The sequence below is a fragment of the Engraulis encrasicolus genome, chromosome 14 (genome assembly GCF_034702125.1).
Source record: "Engraulis encrasicolus isolate BLACKSEA-1 chromosome 14, IST_EnEncr_1.0, whole genome shotgun sequence".
NCBI classification, from domain to species: Eukaryota; Metazoa; Chordata; class Actinopteri; order Clupeiformes; family Engraulidae; genus Engraulis; species Engraulis encrasicolus.
The window spans coordinates 18,846,296-18,869,692 of NC_085870.1; the positions used below are offsets into that span (position 1 = coordinate 18,846,296).

Sequence of the window (23,397 nt, forward strand, 5' to 3'; positions counted from 1 at the left end):
ACGACTGGGACAGACAATAACAAAATGTTTAAAAAATAAAAATGTCTGCATACCTAAAACTTTCTTTTATTTGCCAAGGAAGGTCTTGACTGAAAGCTTGCTCATACCAGTGTAGCTCTCTGATTTTAGTGTGTGGCTGCGTGCCACTTAGAGATTTTTTGAGAACTTTGTCACTTACGTACGTCAGTGCAGTGGTGTGTGTGTGCAATGCATACATTTTCCTTTCTATTATCAGAATTGTACAGACAAGAAATCTCGAAAACACGAAAATGCTTTTAAAAATACGCATCTCCAAAAAAAACAACCTCAAATAGTTTTTTTCATCTTTATTGAATTATTTCAAGAAACAACTTAAAGTCTTACACAATGTGGTATCAAAACAAAAAACTGTCAATTAGAATTGACTGTCATTGGTGGCACAATTTCACAAAATATAGTAACATTTCAACCATGTTCAAATCCATGCCTTCAAATCTGACACAGTGAAGAACTCAGGACAAGGAAAAGTAGTTGTCATTTACGGCATCCAGCATAAACGAGTAGGTTACACACCTTTTAACATTAAGTTTCAATATTTCTAAAGTTTCAACACAAAATATCCACAGTATTCACAAGGGTGTGCACTCCTTTATGCACCGATATCTAGCAAAAATGTATTTTTGTTGTTGTTATTGTTATTTACATTATTAACTTTACTTTTCTGTTGAAATCTCAACAAATGTTGCATAGAAATTCTATGCATAATTTAGAAATACCTTTTAAGTATTATTAATTTCGATTTTCTGTTGTAAGCTCAACTGACGATGTATTACATTTAGTCTATGCATATTTTGAAAATGGCTTGTGTGCTTACTGGAATATTATTCAAAATGTTGAGCACTGTATTAACCCCTTAAGTTGGGGCTGTTATAAATTAGCTGTTACCAGAATGTGCACTGTCATAGTGGTGTAGTAGTAGTACTACTATGGTAGTTCGTTTTTTTTATTATTATAAATTAACTGTTACCAGAATGGCAATGACCAAGTCGTAACGCATTTCTAAAGGCCCTGTGTACTGTCATAGTGGTGTTGTAGTACTATGGTAGTTAAGTTTTTTCTGTTTTCTATTACAACGTCCCAGTGGGGCAGGACAGTGCCTGGTAAGGGGGCTACGAGCTTAATAAAGTTATGCGTGCCTTGGGCTGCCCTGACATCATCCTCACAGCCAGGTGCAGTGGCTCAGTGAAGGCGATCACCTCAGAGGTGTGCAGGTGTGTCTTCTTGCCGTCGATGCTGCTCACCATATAGAACGCCACAGACTGCTTGGCGAAGCTGAGGCGCACCTGGACCCCTCGCACGGAGGTGGTGCGCTTGAGCTGCGTGGGCTTCTTCTGCTCGTACACCTGAAGTGAAACATTTCATTCTATGTGAAAAATGGATAATAAGGTGCAGATGAAGTTGCATACATCCTGACTTCCAAAAGATTAGAGGGTAATCTGAGCTAGAGGAAGGTGACTAATTAGTTAATTGCCCAGGAAGAGGGTACACAATCCCTTTTGTTAGTGAAAAACCTTCCCAAGAAGAGACAAAATTGTCAGTGTCACCTCTCTGTGTGGGGGTAGGAACTCTGTTTAAAAGGATGTGTGTGTCTGTGTTTCCCCAGAGTTGGTTGAGTGATGAGACGGTGAAGTTCTGTTTTAACTACTCTCCGGCCGTCATTAAAATCTGCAGTGCTCACACCTGAATTGTCGGTTGCCAATATTATTATTTTTTTAATAGAAAGAAGAAAAATCTGCACTCACAGACTAAGTCTCATTATTTATTTATATTACCACCATGTCCAAAAGCAAACGCGTTTCGGCTATCAATACAAGCCTTCATCAGTGCTTTTGGACATGGTGGTAATATAAATAAATAATGAGACTTAGTTTGTGAGTGCGGATTTTCCTTTCCTTTCAGTTGATACCTTTTATCGCGCACCCAAAGACATTCATTTTTTTCCAAGAAGTTCAGCGTGTCCTCTGACAAAACTTATTTTTGCAATACCCACCCTCAGCAGGTTGTCGCAGTACATCAGGCACCAGCAGCCCGCGCTGCTCTCCAGGGCGCTGGCCATGCCCACGCGGGGCAGCCCCCCGCTGCCGTAGCACACCCCCACCACCCAGGAGGGACACCCGGACAGATCCAGCTCCCAGCAGTGCTCCCCGCCGGCCACTCCGAACGACTCGCCGAACACCTGATCAAGTCAAAATCAGAAGTGTACCTTTGACAATAACTACTGTATGTAGCAGGCATTAACACAGATGATTGAAATTGCACTTGATCAGAGTCCCAAAGTTAAGTTAAACTAAACATATTGTGAGGTTAAACTAAACATACTGATATGGATAATAACAATAATTACACACACACACACACACACACACACACACACACACACACACACACACACACACACACACACACACACACACACACACACACACACACACACACACACACACACACAATGTTCAGTAAAAACGAACAATGATAAAGACATTTTACACACCCACTCTCTTACGCAAACCTGCATACAGTGTGCAGTAGAAAACACTAACATACTTACACAGACATGTACAATAAATACATTACACACACACACACACACACACACACACACACACACACACACACACACACACACACACACACACACACACACACACACACACAAAATGTGCACACACCTGTGAGCTGAGCACCTGCATGAAGCTGGTGAAGCGTTTGGCGTGCGGGGGGTAGGGCTGCTTGGCGGCGCTGTACGACACACTTTTCAGGTCCTCCGAGAGCACCAGGCTCGGGTGCAGGGTCTCCGGGTCAAAGGTCACCTGCAAGGATACAAAAGGGTCCATTTCAATATGTAATCTACGTTCTCCCTTGGGCTTGTGGCCTTGTGACGACGTCCTAAGAGGTCATTGATGATGGAAGTTTAATGCAATATATCACAAAAGAGCAATTCAAATGCCATTTTCTCATTTCCAATCAGTTGTGTTGAATGGGGAAAAGTCCCCCAACAAGTCATTGTGCCTAGGCTAACAGCTGGAAAACTATAACTATCATTTAATCCACAGTGGCGGGGCGTCAACCAAGCACGAGGCCAACACAAGTCGAGGACGGGAGATTAGATAATGGGATGCACTCAAGGAGCTTTATTTGATACACATGCATAGATTTACAATGTGAAACATGCAGTGAAATCAGTGCCGTCTGCAATGTACTGATTAGTATGTGTATTATATGTGGGTGGTGGGATGGGAATGGGTGCAACTGGGTGAGTGGGTGAGTGAGTGGTCGTGGTGGGGGGGGGGGTGAAATAGCGCCAAAGCGAAGGGGGGAATGCAATACTGCAAGAGTGCTAAAGCAAAGTGCAAAGAAAGAAACTTTGTCACATGCATAGAGTTGTACAATGTGCAACATGTAGTGAAATTAGAGCCGTCTGATGAGTATGTGTATGCGTAGGGTGGGGGGGGGGGTGGTGTACCAAAGTGTAATAGTGCAGAAGTGCTAAAAAGCAAAGGAAAAGAAAGTGCTATGAACCTCTGAGGGGTTGAGTATGCTTCGCAGATCCCTCTGGGCCGCACTGAGCTCCGCCCGCAACTGGGAGTTCTGGCGCTCCAGCTCGGCGCACACGGATGCCAAGTTAGGAGGGCGGCCAGCACACTCCTCTGGCTGTTGCTCTTGTCTGGCCGAGGCTGTGGCTGGTGCGGCAGCGTCCTCCTTCTCCTTCTCCTTCTCCAGGGGAACCTTCACGAGGCCTGAGATCAGCGGCTCGACTGCCGAGAGGCCCTGACGAAACGCGGCGTCATCTCGTTCCTTGAGAAGAGCGTCCGCCTGAAGCCACGCGTCCTTGAGCCAGGAGTGGACGCCGGAGATGTGTCTGACGCGGGCGTCAACGTCGTCTTCGATGGGCTTCAGTTGGGCCTCGATCAGCTCCGTTCCGGTCTCGCGGTACGCCTCGATCAAGTCGGCCATCTTCTGAAGCAGGACACTGACCTTCTCCCAGAGCTCGCCGTGAGCTGTTCTGACCTCGGACTGCTTCTCGGTCTCCTTGAGTAAGAGACTCGCTGCACAGGCAAGTTTGACTTCCAGCTCTTCCACCAAGCCAGACAGCCTTATTCTACCCTCATCAACCTCCCTTTTCAAAGCTGGGTCAGGCTCGGTGGAGTGACAAGCCAGTGTGGTGGGATTCAGCTTTGCTGTAACATCCGTGTCCTCCAGTTGAACAGAGGACAAGACCTCTGCTACCTGATTTGCAGCCCGAGTTGTCTGAGCTGATGCAAGATCAGGGTTGACGGGGCAACAGTCTCCAGCCTGAGTCTCTGCACCCTGACCATCTTGCTGCTGCTGCAGCTGTTGCTGCTGTGTTGTCTCCTGACCAACCTCTTCCTGATGCTGACGCTGTGTTCTCTGTGAAGGCAGGGATACACCGTCTCCGGCAGTGCGCTTGTAGCCCTCTACTTTTCTGCAAAGCATGTCATTCTTTGGAAGGCTCCCGAGGCCCTGGAAACTTTCTTTGCATTTGGGGCAGCAGTGTCCACCATTGCCGCTGCTGACGAGAGTCGCAGACTCCTTTAGGCAGGCTTTACAAAACGCGTGGCCACACGGTAGGGTCACCGGTTCAGAGAAAAGGCCCCGGCAAACTGGGCAAGTTAATTCCAGGTCTAAGGAGTTCACGATCCTGCAGCAGTCGGCCATGGTGCATCTAGGCTATATTCTCAGCAGTGGAGGGAAAAGTTCAAGTAATGAAATCTGAAGGGAGGAAATAACAACAGGTCGACCATTTCATATTGAAATTCATCATTCATTCATTCATCATTCTTTGTGATCACAAAGAATGAAGGGCAACTCAGTGCTACATAATTATTCAAAATTACCTGATTTTACCTGTCCAATTCATCCAGGTGACTGCCTGGTTGACTGATCACCTGGTTGAATTAGACAGGTAAAACCAGGTAATTTGGAATATGTGGCACTGGATTATATGAATTCAGGTTGTCACAGCACATAGTCTACCGGACAGCTTATAGATCTAATTAAGTTTTATTGTGTTGATGATGATTGGGTTACTTTGTGCTTCTTCCAAGATTTAGCCCAAATAATAGCTTACGACACATGCATGAAACGTAGAGCTAAGAAATGAAACGCATGAAACCTCAAACCAGTCATGAAAGCTAGGCCTACCACTCCCCGCGTGACACGTCATTTTAAGTTTCGTTTCTCTCCAGCGTCGGTTTCATATTCCTGACCGACTTCAAAGAGGCACCATGTGCAACTTCCACCCAATGCCGAAATAAATAAGCGGTCACATTCAATGCGAATACAGCTTACACACTTTACACTCGTAAAACGTGTATTTTGGCTTTTGTGCAACAAAACTATTTTGAACCAGGCGTGGACATGTCGATCGTAGCCTTATTGTGGATAACTTACCACTGGCTACGCAAGCCAAAATCTCACATTATTGAGCAGAGTAAATGTCGAATGTAGCATTTTAAAATGTTGTCAAATGTAGTATTTTTGTTGTTTGACTCACGGTATGTGGATATCTTCGCACGGACGTGGCACCTTCACTTCCTCAGTCCGGCAGGTGTAGCTCGTAGAACAAGCCCATCAATCTATTGCCTCACACCGGATCAAAGGGATGACAAACACTTTTTACAGGCAGGGAGTCCCTTCGCAGCGACGGAAACTGCGAATGCATAAGATTCCATTAGGCCAACCTGAAGGCATCAACCACTGTTTTTGAATCAATTTCCCCCCGATTTTCTTGTATGGGTCCATAACAGTAAAGCCACCATATTATTCCAGATATTCCCTCCTGAAAGGGCTCGTGCACAATGTTTTTTTTTCGGTGCGCACCCCATTTCACAAGGTGCACCACCAAAACCCATAACAAACTGAAGAAAATGGTGACGATGCATGTATGGCTACTGCAGTGCCCCACTGGGACACATAAAATAATAATATCAATTGTTATACTAATATACACACAGATCACTGGCGTTAGTAACGCAAGTACTTCAGGCCCCCCTGCAAGCTACCAAGAATGGGCCCCCGAATAAAAAACAGAGGGCCTAATATCATGTGGAGGGGGCTCGTTTCTTCAAGTCAAGGGCCCATGTGGGCCCCCCGCCTCGTATGGGCCCCCCTGCCTCGCGGGGGCTGCGGGGGTATACTTTACGCCCCTGACACAGATGCAAAAGATACCAGATATGTTCTATGGCAGTGCTGTAATGTAATGGGAATATTGTTACTTTTTTTTGGTTACCTTCAGTAATTCAATTTACTCAAATATTTTGTTTTACTATAGGCTACTTTTACTGCCGACCTGCTGCAGCCCTCCTAGCACCCCCTCACGGCCCCTGGGCCCCCAGTTTGAAAACCACTGATGTAGATCACACACTTTTCACAATGGCACACATTTAGCCAGATTAAATTTGTATAAATGTGAATATTTATTACCAGCAAGCAAATCACACCTCCAACATGTGTCTTTCTTTACAATCTCCATTTATTGGTTTAAAATAGGAAGTCTACACATTTTACAAAGTAGTCTGGCAGAAACAGTCATTGCTGTAGGACACTTGGCAGTAACATTTCTCCAATATTCACCCTGGAATGTCTCAAGCACACCCAAAAACAGCCGAAGCGAAGGAACACACACACACACACACACACACACACACACACACACACACACACACACACACACACACACACCAAGTCAATAACAATCACGAGGGAGAGGCATGTAATGCAAACACCAAAAATGGGACATTTCACAACAATGACAAATAATTAGCGTTTAGGATTGATGCTGTGTGCACCATTCACAGAATGCTAGCTTCTCGGCTCGGTTGAAGGTGAAGATTGCGCACATCCCAGGAAAAGGTGCAGGACAAAAGGCTGACTGTAGTTTCGGAGAGAAAGAGGTCCGCACACTTGAAAAATCCTTTTTGCTTTCTTTTATTATTTCATGGCTGAATTACGTTTTCGACGAAACATAATCCAGCCATGAAATAAAAGAAAACAAAAAGGATTTTAAGTGTGCACACCTCTCTCTCCGTAGATTCCCAGCTCACCATCACCCAGCTAATTTATTAAAACACCTCAAGTGGGGGCCAGGAAGTCATCTTTTTATGATAAGCTTGAGTGCGTCTTAATATGCGACCTTGCCTCCTCCACTTGCGCTTGTCTCCTCGTCCCCCCTCCTGGCCCCTCCTCCGTGGAGAAAACGATAAAGTTTCCCAGCCGTCAGCCTAGCCACAACAACTTTTGAGGGACTGTTTTTCATTCACCATCCCAATTGCAAAAGAGAAAAAGACTCTACAATTGAGCTTTTGCAAGATATTGAAATATAATGCTGTTGTCACATCATGACGAGAAGCAAGTGGAGGAGGCAAATGGAGGAGGCAAGGTCGCATATTAAGACGCACTCCTTATCAATATCATTGTGTGCCATTTGTTTTTACAGTATCTGGTCAGTGAGATACATACCGGTATTAATGACCGCAATACACACAACATCGCTGTGCTCAACTCAAGTGACATCATTTGAGAGGAGGACCAAAGCTGACCTTGTGCAATGCTCTGCTACCTCGAACCCGATCTTTCAGTCACTCACTACAACTCGTTCATTCACTACAACTTAAAGGGACAGTTTGGTCAATTTCAACATGCAGTTGTATTGCTCACGCTACCCTTGACTTGTCAGTACCTGGTGATGCCACATTTTTTGGCTCAGCCCTTTCCGAGATATGAGCAGTTCTAATGGGGGCAGCGTTTGTTTACATTTTTAAAAAATGAAACATAGGCCAACTCCAAATATTTTCCCAAAAGGTACTACTGTTTGCTAGTTGTCTACTGATGTTTTATAACCTTTTGGATGTTTTTGGGAATAAATAAAAATGTTTTTTTGAAATGTAAACAAAGAGCTGCCCCCATTACAATGACCAGGATCTCGGAAACGGCTGAAGAAGAAGAAAAAAAAATCTCAGGCACTGACAAGTCCAGGGTAGTGTGAGCATTACAACTGCATGTTGAAATTGACCAAACTGTCCCTTTAAGGTGAAGCTGTTCTAGAAAGCCCTTTTGGTCCAAGTTTCAGGTTCAAGTCACCAACCATTTTCATTAAAAATAAATAAACCCCACCCGATCCCTCCCACCCTCACAAAAATGAAACCACAGTAGATAGATACACATCTTTAAATGAAAAAAAAAAAACAACCATTTGTGCTTGCATGCTACTCCACCTTATAGAGACCCAGACACTTTAAAACATCGTATTACATTCACAAAGTCAGATCTTTAAAACACTTTGATCAACTGATGTGCAGTGGGGTATTCCACAAAGTAGGGTAAGAGAGTTCATCTCATTACCTAACCTGCCGTCCTTACCTTGTGTTTGTGAGCTTGTGCCTCACTGACGACCCAGAAAACAATCGTTTCCCCGCTTTCAGCTTGGGCACAACAACTTTTGGAGGACCTTTCCCCATTCAACATCCCGACTGCAAATGAGAAAATGACCTTTGAATTGTGCTTTTGCGAGATATTGAATAACAATTCCAATGCCAATGATATCTTGGCTCGCATCACAAGGCGGTTAGATAATGAGATAATCTCTTACCTCTCTGTGTTAAACTCTGAGGAGGTGGTAAATCTTGTAATAGAAGAGGCCAGTGGTTTTGTTTTGATTGAATAATACACCTCTAAGTCTCTTCTATTAGGAGACTTACGTACACACTCACTCAGGGTTAACTTAGCTGGGTAACTAAACCACTTTTTTGGAATAGGAAAATGCCCCAGGTGTTCCACAGATTCCATTACTGTCAGCAGATGTTTTTTTCAACAATAGCAAATCATAAATAAATGATTGTACCTTATAACAGTCACAGTAACAAGGTCATGGCAAAGAGGGTGGGAAAACTCAAGCACATCTGATGAGACAAAGGCGTTGGGGACCGTTTCTGTGTTGCACAACAACCGTGTCGTTATGTCTAAGGCATGCTGGGATGGGTCTGTTCCAAACATCATCATGACAATCAGCATTTCTACTTCCTGTTTAGCCCTTTCTCATGTATTTCTGTTTCTACAGGAGTAGGAGTGTTTTCTCTTCTTTTCTTTTCCAAACGTTCGTTAAAAAACAACAAAATGAAGTCTATTTTGGTTGCAACACATACAAATAACCCTACCCAGATATGTTTATCCCATTGTAAGGCAGTTAGAGTATCAATGACAAGTGTGTGTGTGTGTGTGTGTGTGTGTGTGTGTGTGTGTGTGTGTGTGTGTGTGTGTGTGTGTGTGTGTGTGTGTGTGTGTGAGAGAGAGAGAGGGGGGGGGGGGCAAGAAGGGGGGTAGTGATAAAGGAAGACTTTGTGTACATAGGGAAATGAGTGCCACAGAACAGCAGAGTATCATTTGAGTTATCAACCCCAGATGTGAGGCTGAGAGAGAGAGAGAGAGAGAGAGAGAGAGAGAGAGAGAGAGAGAGAGAGAGAGAGAGAGAGAGAGAGAGAGAGAGAGAGAGAGAGATTGTATTGTATTGTTTTGGGGCACCACAGGACTGCACTGGGGGGAGAGGCAGCTGTTTGAAAGGCAGCATATATATTAATTCTAGATGCCATGTGCAGGCTTTTGGCGTGGGCCAACCCAGGGCACTGCCATCTTGGTACGGTATTCATGTGTTTTTTCATAGATATAGTTTTACCGCCACCTACAGGACAATGTGTGTATCGCCTTATCACCAATTGATGGCAGCGTTATACGGCAGGCTAAACATGGAGGCAATCTGACTTCAGCCATTCTTTCCAATGCAAAGGAGTGTGGTACCTAGTGTTCATATCTATGGAAAGGAGAAGGGGGGGGGGGGTGCTTGGTGGCAGTTTGAGAGGCAGGAGGGACAGGAGGGCTCTTAAACGGACTCCAGGTCCACAGAGGGCAGTGGTTCCCTCCAGTAGGCGAACTGGCTGTACTCTGGGTAGTGGAAGGAGGCGGAGGAGCTCGTGTTGCGGCAGATGAGGGGGAAAACGTGCTCCACCAGCTCGCTCAGGTGAGCATACCTGCACAAGACCAAACATAGGGGTGTTAACACGCACGTAAAAACACACAATACGTCTTTATTTGCCTAGGCACTCCCACAACACACGCACACGCACACGCACACGCACACGCACACGCACACACACACACACAAACGTGTACATTTCATAGTACAGATACATGTGTTTTTGATTCATGCGCACGAACGCATGCACGCACGCACTTCAAAGTGAGAAATTGTGAGAAGTTTTAAATAGAGTACAGGGAATGCAAGGCAGGGGTCAAAAATGTGCACAGTATCAGTTACTCACGAGGATTTGTTCCCTTTGCTCTCCTCGCGAATCAGCTCCCCCTTCGGGTTCACAGTGAAGATGCGGGTCTTCGAAACTCCAACCTCCTTGTATGCGTATGCATCCTGCACAAAGATCACACACACACACACACACACACACACACACACACACACACACATACACATACACATACACACACACACACACACACACACACACACACACACACACACACACACACACACACACACACACACACAATAACCCATTGATGCCTGATGTTCACTGAACATTCAGGTTCATGAGATTTGAGACAACTTAATTAAAAATCTCTGTTTGTTTGAGATGAATGAACACATTCTAATGAAAGATGAGGGTCATAGCGTTTACCCCATTGATGCCTAAGGCACCTGCAAAAAAGGGTGCTGAATGCCTGAGCCCTTTTTAAGAAAAGCTGCCCTCAGCCTATAAAAACCTAAATATCTCAGCTTCTGAAGTACATATGCTCTAAGTTGCATTTTAACGCTAAGACCCTCATCTTTCATTAGAATGTGTTCATTCATCTCAAACAAACAGAGATTTTTAATAAAGTTGTCTCAAATCTCATGAGCCTGAATGTTGCGTAATGACGCTCCAGGCGCCAGGGCCAATGTTGCGCAACGCAACATCAGGCATCAATGGGTTAAATGCAACATAGTGCATATTTTTATGTGCTTCAGAAGTTGAGATATTTAGGTTTCTATAGGCTGAGGGCAGCTTATCTTAAAAAGGGCTCAGGCATTCAGCACCCTTTTTTGCAGGTGCCTTAGACGTCAATGGGTTAAAAGATGCACGCATGGTCTGGCAGTGGCTCAATCGTCTAGGGTCAAAGACGTGCAAAATGGCATTGTCATTCAGTGCAACAGATGCCTTCTGCTGACTGTAACTGTAAAAAACATGACTCTTTTTATTTATTTATTGTTACAGGGAATTCATGAAAGCCTCGGCTGTCATCCATTCACTTGAAACAATTTAAAAATCATGTTTTTTTTGCAGTTACAGTCGGCGGAAGGTGTCCGTAACACTGAATGACAAAGACGTCTTTGACCCTAGTGCATTGACCATGAGTGCGTTTTAATATGCGACCTTGCCTCCTCCACTTGCTTCTCGTCATGATGACATCACTGACAACAGCATTATATTTCAATATCTTGCAAAAGCTCAATTGTAAAGTCTTTTTCTCATTTGCAATTGGGATGGTGAATGAAAAACAGTCCCTCAAAAGTTGTTGTGGCGAGGCTGACAGCTGGGAAACTTTATCGTTTTCTCCACGGAGGAGGAGCCAGGAGGCGGGACGAGGAGACAAGCACAAGTGGAGGAGGCAAGGTCACATATTGGGATGCACCCCCTGGTTCTATTCCAGCCCAAGGGTATTTCCTGATCCTCCCAGTGTCTCCCTCCCATTGCTGTCCTGTCCAAGAAAGGCAAGAACCCCACCCCACCAAAAAAAAAGAGATGCATAACTGTATAGTATAGTTAACTGTAGACAAATTGTACAACATTATATGGCTTTTTGTTTGTGAGGATTCTCATTCATTCAGGGTGGTAGTCAAAATAAGTGTAGCTGTGAGCAACAGATTTTTTATGGCTCGAAATGAAAGGTCAATATCCACTGAGAAGTCAAGCGCACTCTTCTCTTTTGACAACATGACGTCTAAGTAAACATGCTACTTGAGAATTGCACTTGCCATTGAGCAGCGCTCATGCATGCCACACAACTCTACACATCTCTATTCCATTGCGTTAATGCAGGAGCATATCGTTTAGAGATATTCATTACGTTTACATGACGATTTTAATTCAGAGTTAATAATTCAGAATTAATTCTCTTGAATTTACTTTGATCCCTCATTTAATTCCGAATTAAGAAGTGTTTACATGACGTTTTCAGAGCGGAATTAAGCTTTATTCAGAATTAAAGTGAGTTAATTTGGAATTAAATGTCTCATGTAAACGTAGCAATTGACAGCAGATGGGAACTCACGTTGGTGCGGTTGCCAAAGGCAGCGTAGAAGGGCCGTTGTTGGGGGTTGAACAGGTACCTGATGTCGTTCAGGCACGCGATCTTAAACACCTCTGGCTTCTTCTCAATTACCTCTCTAGAGGAGAACACAGGAAACGGGAACAAGCACGATATATAAACAAGATGTAGATGATCTAAACATGAAAAGCAAGAGCATCGAGCCACTGCTTTTCCCTTCTGTGAAAAAAAAAACGCCTGGAACAATCAAAACGAACATTGGAATGGTTAACAAAATGATACATTCATTTTTTTCAAATGATAATTTTTCAGATCTTTTAACAAGGGGACATGGCTCAAGGTTGTAATTGGGAACAGCCAAAATAGAAGAAAAATACAGAATAAATGGCAAGACTTTTATACGTTTTTTCCCCATATTTTTTTCCTAAATGTGGTGACAAGGTTGGCGTCCTGATGTGGTTAAATGCATTTTATTTTATTTATCAATTGGAAACCAGGAATTATTGCTTAATCCGAACATATCACACATATTGTGCGTGTGTGTGTGTGTGTGTGTGTGTGTGTGTGTGTGTGTGTGTGTGTGTGTGTGTGTGTGTGTGTGTGTGTGTGTGTGTGTGTGTGTGTGTGTGTGTGTGTGTGTGTGTGTACCTGTGCAGAGCGGAGAAGAGACTGCTTGGAGCCAACAGTACTGGCCCCTTGGGAAGCACCACCCCCTCATCATTCACCCACTGCAGGTAGCCCTTAGTAATGGCCGACATGCCAATGGCCCTCGCAGAGCAGTACAGGAACTTATAGCCATTCCTATAAGAGGAGAGGAGAGGAGAGGAGAGGAGAGACAAAGAGAGGAGAGGAGAGGAGAGGAGAGGAGAGGAGAGGAGAGGTGAGGTGAGGAGAGGTGAGGTGAGGTGAGGTGAGGTGAGGTGAGGTGAGGTGAGGTGAGGTGAGGTGAGGTGAGGAGAGGAGAGGAGAGGAGAGACAAAGAGAGGAGAGACAAAGAGAGGAGAGGAGACAACATGTTTTGTCTTTGTGTAGTCTTAACTTTCGACAATTCAACCTCAGTTTCTCAAGTACTACTGTATGATGCCTCATTGTGGATGACAACCTACTTGTGAATTTTGTGGTACAGTTTGGCAATGCCATGATGTGTCCAGTCTTTGCCCAGCTGAGGTAGAATGTGCCCAAGGGCATCAGACCTAAATGCAGAAGAGAAGAGAGAGTCTGTGTTTTTAAATATTTACACATTTTAAAGTGCTTCAAGTTTTGTCTTTGGTAAGCCTACAGGTTGGAAGCAGAAGTCTCTGTTTAATAAAAAACAGTCTGCTTCTCCAAACTAACTTATATTTTGCCCATAAAAGGTGGCAGCAGTTAAACGCACGGAGCATTCCGGTTTCAAATAGAATATTGCCAGTATTAGGTTTGAAATAAGTTCCGGAACACCGTCTATATGTATGGAACAGTGTTCTGCAGTGATCTGAAATATGCCCAGAACACGGCCACATTCAGAATGAATGGATGAATTTACATGGTTCCTGCTTAAAACTTAACCGAATACTGTCCCCATTCTGTTAAATATCAGAAAATCACTCACATGTAACTGCGCTCAGTCTCTCTCTCACACACACACACACACGCACACACGTACAGTTGTATAAAGTAGAAGTAGTCTAACAGGTGTAATTACAACACTGTTAGTGTGATAATCACATAATTGAAACCATGTAATATCATACTATTATTGTTGTTATATCTGTAAGAGTTCTTACTTCTAGTCTAACAGGTGTAATTACAACACTGTTAGTGTGATAATCACATAATTGAAACCATACTACTATTGTTGTTACATCTGTAAGAGTTCTTACTTCTACTTTATACAACTCTGCACACACACATAGTGCATACACACACACGCGTGCTATGTACTGACTTAGTGATTGTGCCATCGATGTCTGAGATGATGACTCGGTCGTCCCAGTTCCACAGGTAGATGGCGGCCTCACACCGGCAGGTGCCTTGGTATTGAGTCGTCACGCTGAACACCACCTTATTGGCCCCCTCACGCAGGTTCAGCTGCTCCTGAAAAAACACCACGACTCATCATGAGTGACTCGGCAAAACTGCCAATGTAAAAACAACCCCATCCCATCTACATCCCACAAATAACGATGATGCATATCCTTTTTCTTTTTTGGGGGGCTTTTTGCCTTTATTTGATGGGACTGTGAAGAAGTTGCCAGGAAGCGAGTGGGGAGAGGGAGACGGGGAGGGATCGGCAAAGTACCCAGGCCTGAATCGAACCCGGGGCAGTCATGTAGCAAACGAGTTCCCTACCGTATCCATATAAAAAAAAGATTTAAAAAAATTTTTTTTTGGATAGACTCATTTTCCCTTTAGCTCCCTCAGACTACAAACATAACAAAACCATTACCAGTAATCAAATGTACCGTAAAGCAAACAGTTTTGCATAAAAGCGTCTGAAAAACACTACGTACTATTTGGTGTGAGGTGAGGCGGAGGGACTTGCGGTACATCTGGCTGATGCACTGCTCCGTGGTGAGGGTGAGGGTGGGGGTGAGCGGGGCGCCTGCGGAGCGGGTTGGGGTGCCTGGAGTCACAGAGGGCCTCCTCTCTGTACTGGACTGCACGGACTCCTCTGAAGCCTGCCTGGGGGACACAGAACAGATTTAAAACATTGTTTGAAACATCGTTTCGGGACAGCCATGGCTCAATGGTCAGATCGCTAGCCTGTAGATCAGAGGGTTACAGGTTCAAATCCCACCCTTACCAGCATCTTCATCCATGGCTGAGGTGCCATTGAGCCCACATTGCTCCAGGGCCTGTAACCAATACCCAGTATCAAAATAACTGTAAGTCGCTTTGGATATATAAAAAAGCGTCAGTTAAATGTAATGTAATTTAATGTAATAACATTTATTGAAGATCATTGTTATCATTAACTTCTGAAGCCTGCCTGGAGGACATAGAGAGATAGACAGACAGGATATTTTAACGCATTTATTGTATATCGTTGTCATGGATTCACATTGGATGCTACTAGCACTGGACTGACCTTGAGGTGGAGGGAGCAGACAGGGGGTCTGTTGCATCAGTCTGTGCGTGCTGCTCAGTCTTGGAGTCCGCCCGCTGTAGACAGAGGAGAGGGAGAAAGGACACAAAAGGAGAGACAGACAGACAAAGGAGAGGGAGAAACAAGCACAGAAAGAGAGAGATATTGAGGGAGGCACAGAAGGAGAGGGGGGAGACAATAAGGAAGAGGCCAAATGTTAAAAAAGGGAGAAAAGTAAATGCCAATTCAAATGTCAGTTTTGCATAAACAAAATAAAATGGAAGAAGGATGGCGTACTGTGAACCACAAAGCAGCACCATCGCATAAACCAGGGGTGGGGAAACTTTTTCATTCAAGGGGCCACTTCAAATTCATCCGAGGGCCGTATTACGAACACAAACCAGGATTTCTTCCTTCACTTTAGGTCTATATTGAAGGCAGCTGGCTTTAAAACAGAGCCCACCTTCTCTTGGTCTCCTGAATATAACTTAATTGTATTGCAAATGTATTTTCTAAATTTCCCTTACAAAATATGTCATATTTCACGTGAAGCTGCATAACACTAAACCTATATCGGGGGCCGGATAAAACGGCCTCAAGGGCCGCAAACGGCCCTCGAAACATAGGTTCCCCACCCCTGGCATAAACACACACCAGCACATGCGCAGTATGATAGCAGGATCTTCAAAAGCAGGGATGCATAGATAGCCTCTACAATTGTCTTGGTGGCAGTGTCTCTATACCTGACTAGTGCCTATATCTAGTACGAACACAATGACTGTTCATGAACAACAGCTTGTATGCATGCGCACGTGTACGTGCACGCACAAATACAGCCTCTGGCAGTGTCTGTGTACCTCGCTGGAGTTCATGTCCTTCCTGCGCCAGGAGAACCACCAGCCTCCAGACTTCTTTGGCATCTTATCCTTCACCAGCTTTTCCACTGTGCTCTGCAGACACACACACACACACACACACACACACACACACACACACACACACACACACACGCACAGACACACACAGACACACACAGACACACACACACACACACACACACACCATGACTTGAGGCCACTGATAACAATGACAGGCATTAAAGAAGACTTAGGGAGCAAGTTAAGAATATCAGAAGACTTAGGGAGCAAGTTAAGAATATCAGTGTGAATTTGACATCAAAGAGGCAAGAATGAGGGCTAACGACCAGATAGCATAGCCGCATGCTTGCAATGGGTGAGTAGAGGCCTTCAAATGGCTCAAAAATGGCTGGTAGATATTAATCGTAGTAGCCAAACACACACTCGCTAATCAATGGGTCAAAGTGACTGGTAAGTTGGTCTTTACTATCAGCCAAACTGAAATTTCACCAGCGACCACCAACCATTTGGCTGGTGTTAATTTAGAGCCCTGGATGTGTAGGATTTGTGCGTACCAGGAATGGAAATTGGCAACGGCCACAAGCCTAATGCTGGTAAAACATTATTGGCTGCTAAATTCCATAAATATTTTGCATTAGAAGCTGGTAGAACTTCATATTGATCAGAGCCAGGTTGAAAGCCCCTGGTGTGTAGGGCTGGGGATATGGAAAAAAAAACCTATATCACGATATGATTTACTTTATATCACGATAACGATATATATCACAATATACCACAATTAGGTCTGTTTTCAGTCACCGGTATTCTCTTATTTTCCTCTTTATTTTGACGTGTCGCAAAACCACATTTCTTTAAAATTAATCCTTTTATTCTTATTTTTACTGTTGCATGAGCTTAGAGTGTGTGTAGTGACAACATATGTAATTTAATGACAATAAATTGTATTAAATTGATAAAATTAGTTGATCACAATATAAACGATAGAGGACAAAGGGCAAGATAGACAATTTTTTTATCACGATAACGACATATCGTCTTATGATACGGCACACTAGAATGGTGCGAGGGCTCCCATTCATTTTCAATGGGCGGCCCCAAGGTTCGGTGGTCACTACTTTTCTGTAATGCCCACTATATAATGACCGCTGCCAATGGCAACGAGTCTGGTCACTTCAGAGATCACTCCGCAAGTAGATCGGTCATATATTCACTGATATGTCTTGCCTTCGGACTTTTGTAATAGTGAGGCAGCAGCGCGATTAACGAACGTTGCCGGTAGCCCACTGATGCTCTGTTAACAAGCCACTTCCCAAACGTCTCCGAATTACAACAACACTAGTCTCATTCAGCGACTAATTTTAACAGTTATGTCTCATCCTGGTGATGAAGCTAATAATAACAAAGGCCGAGTGGTAGCCCATCAAGATTTCATCAGCAACCCCTCATGTCCGAGTGCTGCCGTTCCAAGAAAGCAAACTGTCGCTGTCCTCCGGCCGCTGTCGTGACATCTTTTATTAACACTAGTAGGCCTAGCCTATTTTTTATTTTTGTACAAGTGAGGAGTTCGTTGACCGTGTACTCTGTAGGCTAGAAGTTGCCTCTTCCAGCCAGCCATCCGGCGCACAGTGCTCTGCCTGTAGCAGGATCGACATTGATGGTCAGGGCGCACAGCAGTGCTTGGGTTGCCAAGTCTATGCTTTTTTTCTGGAATAGCCTGTCGCCGATTAGACAAAAAATATATCCTGTTATGAACCCGAGTTTAGTGGATATCGCGCAGTGAACAAGGCAGCCTGCAAACAATTTGAAGCGTAACGTGGCTGTAACAAGTTAGAAAGTAGCCAAACTCTGTTGCTTGGTAACCTTTTTAAATTGAGCATTCCACGAACTATCTTTCTTTGCGCACGCTATAAAAGGGCAATAAACCTGCTAATATAAACTACTGGTTAACTATTTATGCTTTCTAATGTTGGTAAAGGCTGTATAATAAGCGGGATAATGTATTGTCCACACGTGACTATCGAAAAATATTTCCCTTCGGGGCGGAATAACTACCCTCTGCCGTTGGCGTCGGGGGGTGTTATTCGCCCCGTCGGGAAGTATTTTCCTATAGTCACGTGTGGACAATACATTATCCCTTACATATTGCCCAGCTGTACTGGTGTGTGCTGCACATGTGAAAGGCCTACCTTGGGAAGTCTCCTCTGAAAGGCCTGCATAGAGAGGATCATGGGAGCAGCCACAGCCCAGTTGTAGTACCTGGAGAATAACAATATAAACCCATGTTAGGATTACTTTTTTCTTCTCAAGAGTACTTCATTTTACACCATTTTATATTGCTTTTCACTATTTCACCATTTATTTTACACTGTAGCAATGTTCATAATAGACGCCTGAATAGGACTAATCTAACTATATGTACTCTGCTGGTAAACTGCAAAGACTGTCTATTGTGTGGACTAACTTTCATATATCCAAGTAGAATAAATAAACTCTGCAACACTGCTTGTCTTCTGTGGTGAATTTAATAACAAAAGCATGTTTCGACCCTCAGGTCTTCATTTATCTACTCCTTTGAACGACTACCTTTCATATCACATGAACCTGTTTGGGTTTTAAGACAAACCCAAACTACTATTATCACTCCCCTGTACTACAGGATCAGAGGAGAGTCGTGTTTGGTTGCTGCTCACTTGTTGTTGATGCAGATGACGAGGTTAGGGTCATCGATGATCCCCGGGTTGCTCACAAACTGCTGGAAAGTGACCACGTGCTCCATGAACTTCTCTGCAGGAAGAGAGAAATGAACAAATGATGTTCCATTACATACTTGTTCTCCACCTCCATAACGTCAGACAAATTCCGTTGCCACCATTAGATGCTACTTTCACTGCTTCAAGTTCACTGAATCGAAGGCGTCTGACGTCATATCAAAAAGCCTTTTTGCCCATAAAACATAAAACAAAACAAAACATTTCAGATGCAAACAAAACAGTTTCATTGCCAAACACTTGCTCCCATAATGAAAGGGTCATTGACGCTTTTTAGTAGCAGATGTCAGGTGATACAGCCCACTCTTGTATACATGAAATAAATTACTTAATAATTTTGTAATTAATGTACACGCAATGAATATGCTTCTTAGACAACAGAGTAATAAACAAACAAAAAACATTCATGCAATAATGGCATTAGCTGTCGTTGTACCAACCAGACTAATCTGCTAAAAAACATCAATGGCTACATTTATGAGACATTTAATTCCAAATTAACTACATGTAATTCTGAATGAAGCTTAATTCCGCTTTGAAAACGTCATGTAAACACCTCTCAATTCGGAATTAAAGGAAAGACCATAGTAAACTCAACAGAACTATTTCATTATTAATTCGGAAATTATAAACACCATGCAAACGTAGTGACTGATCCATAATTCCAGCACCTGCCCATTACCTTTGTTGATCTGGCTCATGCCCTTGTCTCTGCCGCAGAGGGACATGGTGACATCCAGCGTGTCGGCAGGTCCATCAGACAGGTACTCAGTACCACTGTCCATGTTGGCACTGCCCACAGACTGGGGAGACTGGTTACCAGACTGGGGAGACTGGTCAGCACCAGGCCTGCCGGCCAACTCAGACTCACTACAGAGGAGAGGAGAGGGGAGGAGAGGGGAGGAGAGGAGAGGAGAGGAGAGGAGAGGAGAGGAGAGGAGAGGAGAGGAGAGGAGAGGGGAGGATAGGAGAGGGGAGGATAGGAGAGGAGAGGAGAGGGGAGGAGAGGGGAGGAGAGGAGAGGGGAGGAGAGAGGAGAGGGGAGGAGAGAGGAGAGGAGAGGAGAGGAGAGGAGAGGAGAGGAGAGGAGAGAGGAGAGAAGAGGAGAGGGATGGAGGAGTAGGAAGTGGAGAGGAGAGGAGAGGAGAGGAGAGGAGAGGAGAAGGAAGTGGAGAGGAGAGGAGAGGAGAGGAGAGGAGAGGAAAAAGGAGAGGAGAGGAAAGGAGAGGAGAGGAGAGGAGAGGAGAGGAAAAAGGAGAGGAGAGGAGAGGAGAGGAGAGGAGAGAAGAGGAGAGGAAAAGGAGAGGAGAGGAGAGGAGAGGAGAGGAGAGGAAAAAGGAGAGGAGAGGAGAGGGGAGGATAGGAGAGGAGAGGAGAGGAGATGAGAAATGAGCAGACGAGGAGAGTAGAGGAGATGAGATTTTGGATGAGAATGCAGATGAGGATGAGGATAAGGATGTAGAGATGAGCAGGAAAAGAAAGGAAAGGAGATCTTACAGTCAATAAGCGAGCAGCATCACACAAGCCACTACTTCTACCAAAGTCCATTGTATTTTAAAACATCTCGCAACATGTCGTGAAAACAGATGTGCTTGTCAGTAGTGTGTGCCATCATCTCACCTCTTTGGGAAGTAGAGAGCCGCAACCTCAGGGTCCAGCTTGGTGAGGTCATCCAGGTAGATATCAGAGGGGCCCAGGTGCTGACTGCGCTTACCTACAGTACGGCAGGGCAGGAGGGACAATAAACACCAATTAGCAACAGCAGTCCCAGGTATTCATTTCAACATGGATGTGGGTGCTATTGGTTCTTCATTTACTGTGTAGCCCCAAATTAGAAGACGATCCTGAATACAAGACAACCGCCCTTTTTTAAGAGCTTCTTTTAGAGCAAAAAATAAACATATTATATTTGGAGACATGGGCTTTCACTTTAACTTGGAGCAAAATTATTCACACTCCGAAGATAGTTTCTGCTACCTGAATTAAAATACAGAAGAGGTAAGCCCATCTGGGAACACAGTCTTCACTCCACAAAATGAGAAAGCACATCACTTCTCACACACACACACCTTTCTTCTTGCCCTGGCCATCTGACGATTTGGAGCCAGACCCTGCGGAGCCGGGACGCTCCTCCGATTGGCCCAAATCCTCGCCGCTCTCCGCCCGTCCTGGGCATTCTTCCTCCTGATTGGTGGGCGTTCGCCGAGAGCCCCCCCTCAGCTCGTCCTCCTCCAATCCCTCGGCACAGGGCTCTATGCCGCTGTCTGCATCCGGAGAGCTACTGGGCCCTTCTCCTTCCCCAGCATCCAGCTCCACGGTAGGGCTGCTCCATTAGGAGAAAAATCAAGATCACGATTATTTCAGTCAATATTGATATCACAATATTTTTTTTACAATATTTCTTTATAAAAAGAAGACAATACACACACTTCAAGTCTATTTTTGTGCAAAGAAGCTTTACTTGTCAAGTAAAGCGTCTTTGCACAAAAATAGACCTGAAGTGTGCGGATTGTCTTCTTTTTACACAGAACTTTTTACTGAATCCTGCACCTTCTAAACAGATGAGCGATGGCCTATCACAACTTAAGTTACAATATTTCTTTAAAAGACAAATGAATTGTGCTAAACAATTCACAATCTCGCCTCCCTTCAGCAGTTGGAGTGGAGGGCCATGGAGAAACACACAGTGGTGTTGAGTGTTGGGTAGCAAGTCTGCTTTGTTTGTGTTCGTAATGGCTCAAGTGGAGGGGCATACATTGTGCTTAGTGTAACCTACCACCTTTTGGAAGTATAGACAAATGACAAAAATATTGTTTCAAATCAATATTATGAAATTTGCTATTGTTTGACAGTAATATTGATATCACAATAATAATACGATATATTGTGCAGACCTACCCTACAGTCTCCGGGGAGAAACTGGATGTCGGGGTGCTGCCCACAACGTCCACGCTGTCCAACGTGAGCTCCACATTGTGCAAACTGGAGCAGCTGGAGCTGCTTATGGTGGTAGAGGAGGAGTGACCGCCGTTGTCAGAGGAGGTCGCTCCACTGTGGTCCGTGGGCTCCAAGTCGGTCGGGTCCTCCGGAGACCCCGGAGCAGACTGGAGGAGGCAGGGGGAGACGGTGGGGGAGGCGGAGGAGGAGGGGGAGGTCTGCTGCTGCACCTCCTCCCCAGACGTAAGGGTCTCCACCTGGGGTGGGCTGGGCAGGAGGCACTGGGGCTGGGGCTGGTGGGCGTCTGGGCTCTGGGGGGTGGAGTGGGTGATGAAGGAAAAGGCAGAGTTGGTGGGGTGGGAGTCCGTGAGGGGGGTGCGGGGCTGTGGCCTGATCAGGGTGACTGGAGAGCCACTGGCGGTGGAGGAGGAGTTGGAGGAGGAGGCGATAGCCGGGGGTGCGGAGGGGTCTGGGCAGCCCAGGTCAAAGGAGTCCTGCCGCTGGATGGTGCGGAAGTGGGAGTTTTCGGAGGGGGTGATGGGGGAGGTCGGGGTGCGCTGGGAGTCCGCAGAGGACCTCTCAGAAGGACATACCTGTGGAGGGGGCACAAGAGGAAAGGAAAGGGTTAATGTATCTACAGATAACCAAGATTCCCTCTACATTTCAATGTAACGTTTTAAATAGAAATGTAATTGTATTTTATTTTTATTTTTTTTTAAAAACTTGCTGTCAAAGTTGTCCAAACTTTTGTTGTAAGTTTTGTGAGAATCACTCTAATGCACATAATTACGACAAAATTGGTCAAGCTTCAGAAGGACAGTCCAATGACTGCTATCTAAACAATGCGATTTCACTGTATGACTGAGCAAAACTTGCTGCTCTGCCGAAGCTACGGATGCTGAAGCAAGAGGAAGGTACTGATAAAGGAAACAGGAAATGCAGACAAAAAATACATGAGCCGTGGTGGGATCCTACTGTTAAGTGCTGTATATGTGAGTAGGTGCACTTGTGCTTTTGAGTCTTTTTGGTGTGTGTGTGTGTGTGTGTGTGTGTGTGTGTGTGTGTGTGTGTGTGTGTGTGTGTGTGTGTGTGTGTGTGTGTGTGTGTGTGTGTGTGTGTGTGTGTGTGTGTACACCTTTGGGAAGCCCCCCCCCAGCACCACTGCATCTGCGGGCCTGTGTGTGTGTGTGTGTGTGTGTGTGTGTGTGTGTGTGTGTGTGTGTGTGTGTGTGTGTGTGTGTGTGTGTGTGTGTGTGTGTGTGTGTGTGTGTGTGTGTGTGTGTGTGTGTGTGTGTACAGCACCACTGCACCTGCGGCCCTGTGTGTGTGTGTGTGTGTGTGTGTGTGTGTGTGTGTGTGTGTGTGTGTGTGTGTGTGT

General features: G+C 44.9%; 2 protein-coding genes across 3 annotated transcripts in view; both read right to left on the reverse strand.

Annotated features, from left to right (window-relative positions):
* Positions 1–311: 311 nt before the first annotated feature.
* On the reverse strand, positions 312–4,764 carry trim107 (tripartite motif containing 107). Its single transcript, XM_063216382.1, has 4 exons — positions 3,559–4,764; positions 2,709–2,849; positions 2,030–2,215; positions 312–1,382 (listed from the first exon to the last, which is right to left on the reverse strand). The coding sequence occupies exons 1-4, from the start codon at positions 4,714–4,716 to the stop codon at positions 1,149–1,151; spliced, it is 1,719 nt and encodes a 572-aa protein (XP_063072452.1). The 5' UTR covers positions 4,717–4,764; the 3' UTR covers positions 312–1,148.
* A 4,597-nt stretch (positions 4,765–9,361) lies between these two features.
* The window catches only part of zgc:123305, a 30,277-nt gene continuing 16,241 nt past the window's right edge, over positions 9,362–23,397 (reverse strand). For both annotated transcript variants that reach the window (XM_063215130.1, XM_063215129.1), the window contains exons 7-21: positions 21,981–22,612; positions 21,152–21,405; positions 20,703–20,796; positions 19,765–19,952; positions 19,005–19,098; positions 18,501–18,570; positions 16,294–16,386; positions 15,440–15,513; positions 14,862–15,033; positions 14,297–14,445; positions 13,479–13,565; positions 13,021–13,173; positions 12,376–12,490; positions 10,371–10,474; positions 9,362–10,079 (exon numbers count right to left, since the gene is read on the reverse strand). In XM_063215130.1, coding sequence (XP_063071200.1) covers positions 9,932–10,079; positions 10,371–10,474; positions 12,376–12,490; positions 13,021–13,173; positions 13,479–13,565; positions 14,297–14,445; positions 14,862–15,033; positions 15,440–15,513; positions 16,294–16,386; positions 18,501–18,570; positions 19,005–19,098; positions 19,765–19,952; positions 20,703–20,796; positions 21,152–21,405; positions 21,981–22,612 — 2,427 coding nt within the window. In that variant the 3' untranslated portion in view covers positions 9,362–9,931. The remainder of the gene's footprint in view (positions 10,080–10,370; positions 10,475–12,375; positions 12,491–13,020; positions 13,174–13,478; positions 13,566–14,296; positions 14,446–14,861; positions 15,034–15,439; positions 15,514–16,293; positions 16,387–18,500; positions 18,571–19,004; positions 19,099–19,764; positions 19,953–20,702; positions 20,797–21,151; positions 21,406–21,980; positions 22,613–23,397) is intronic.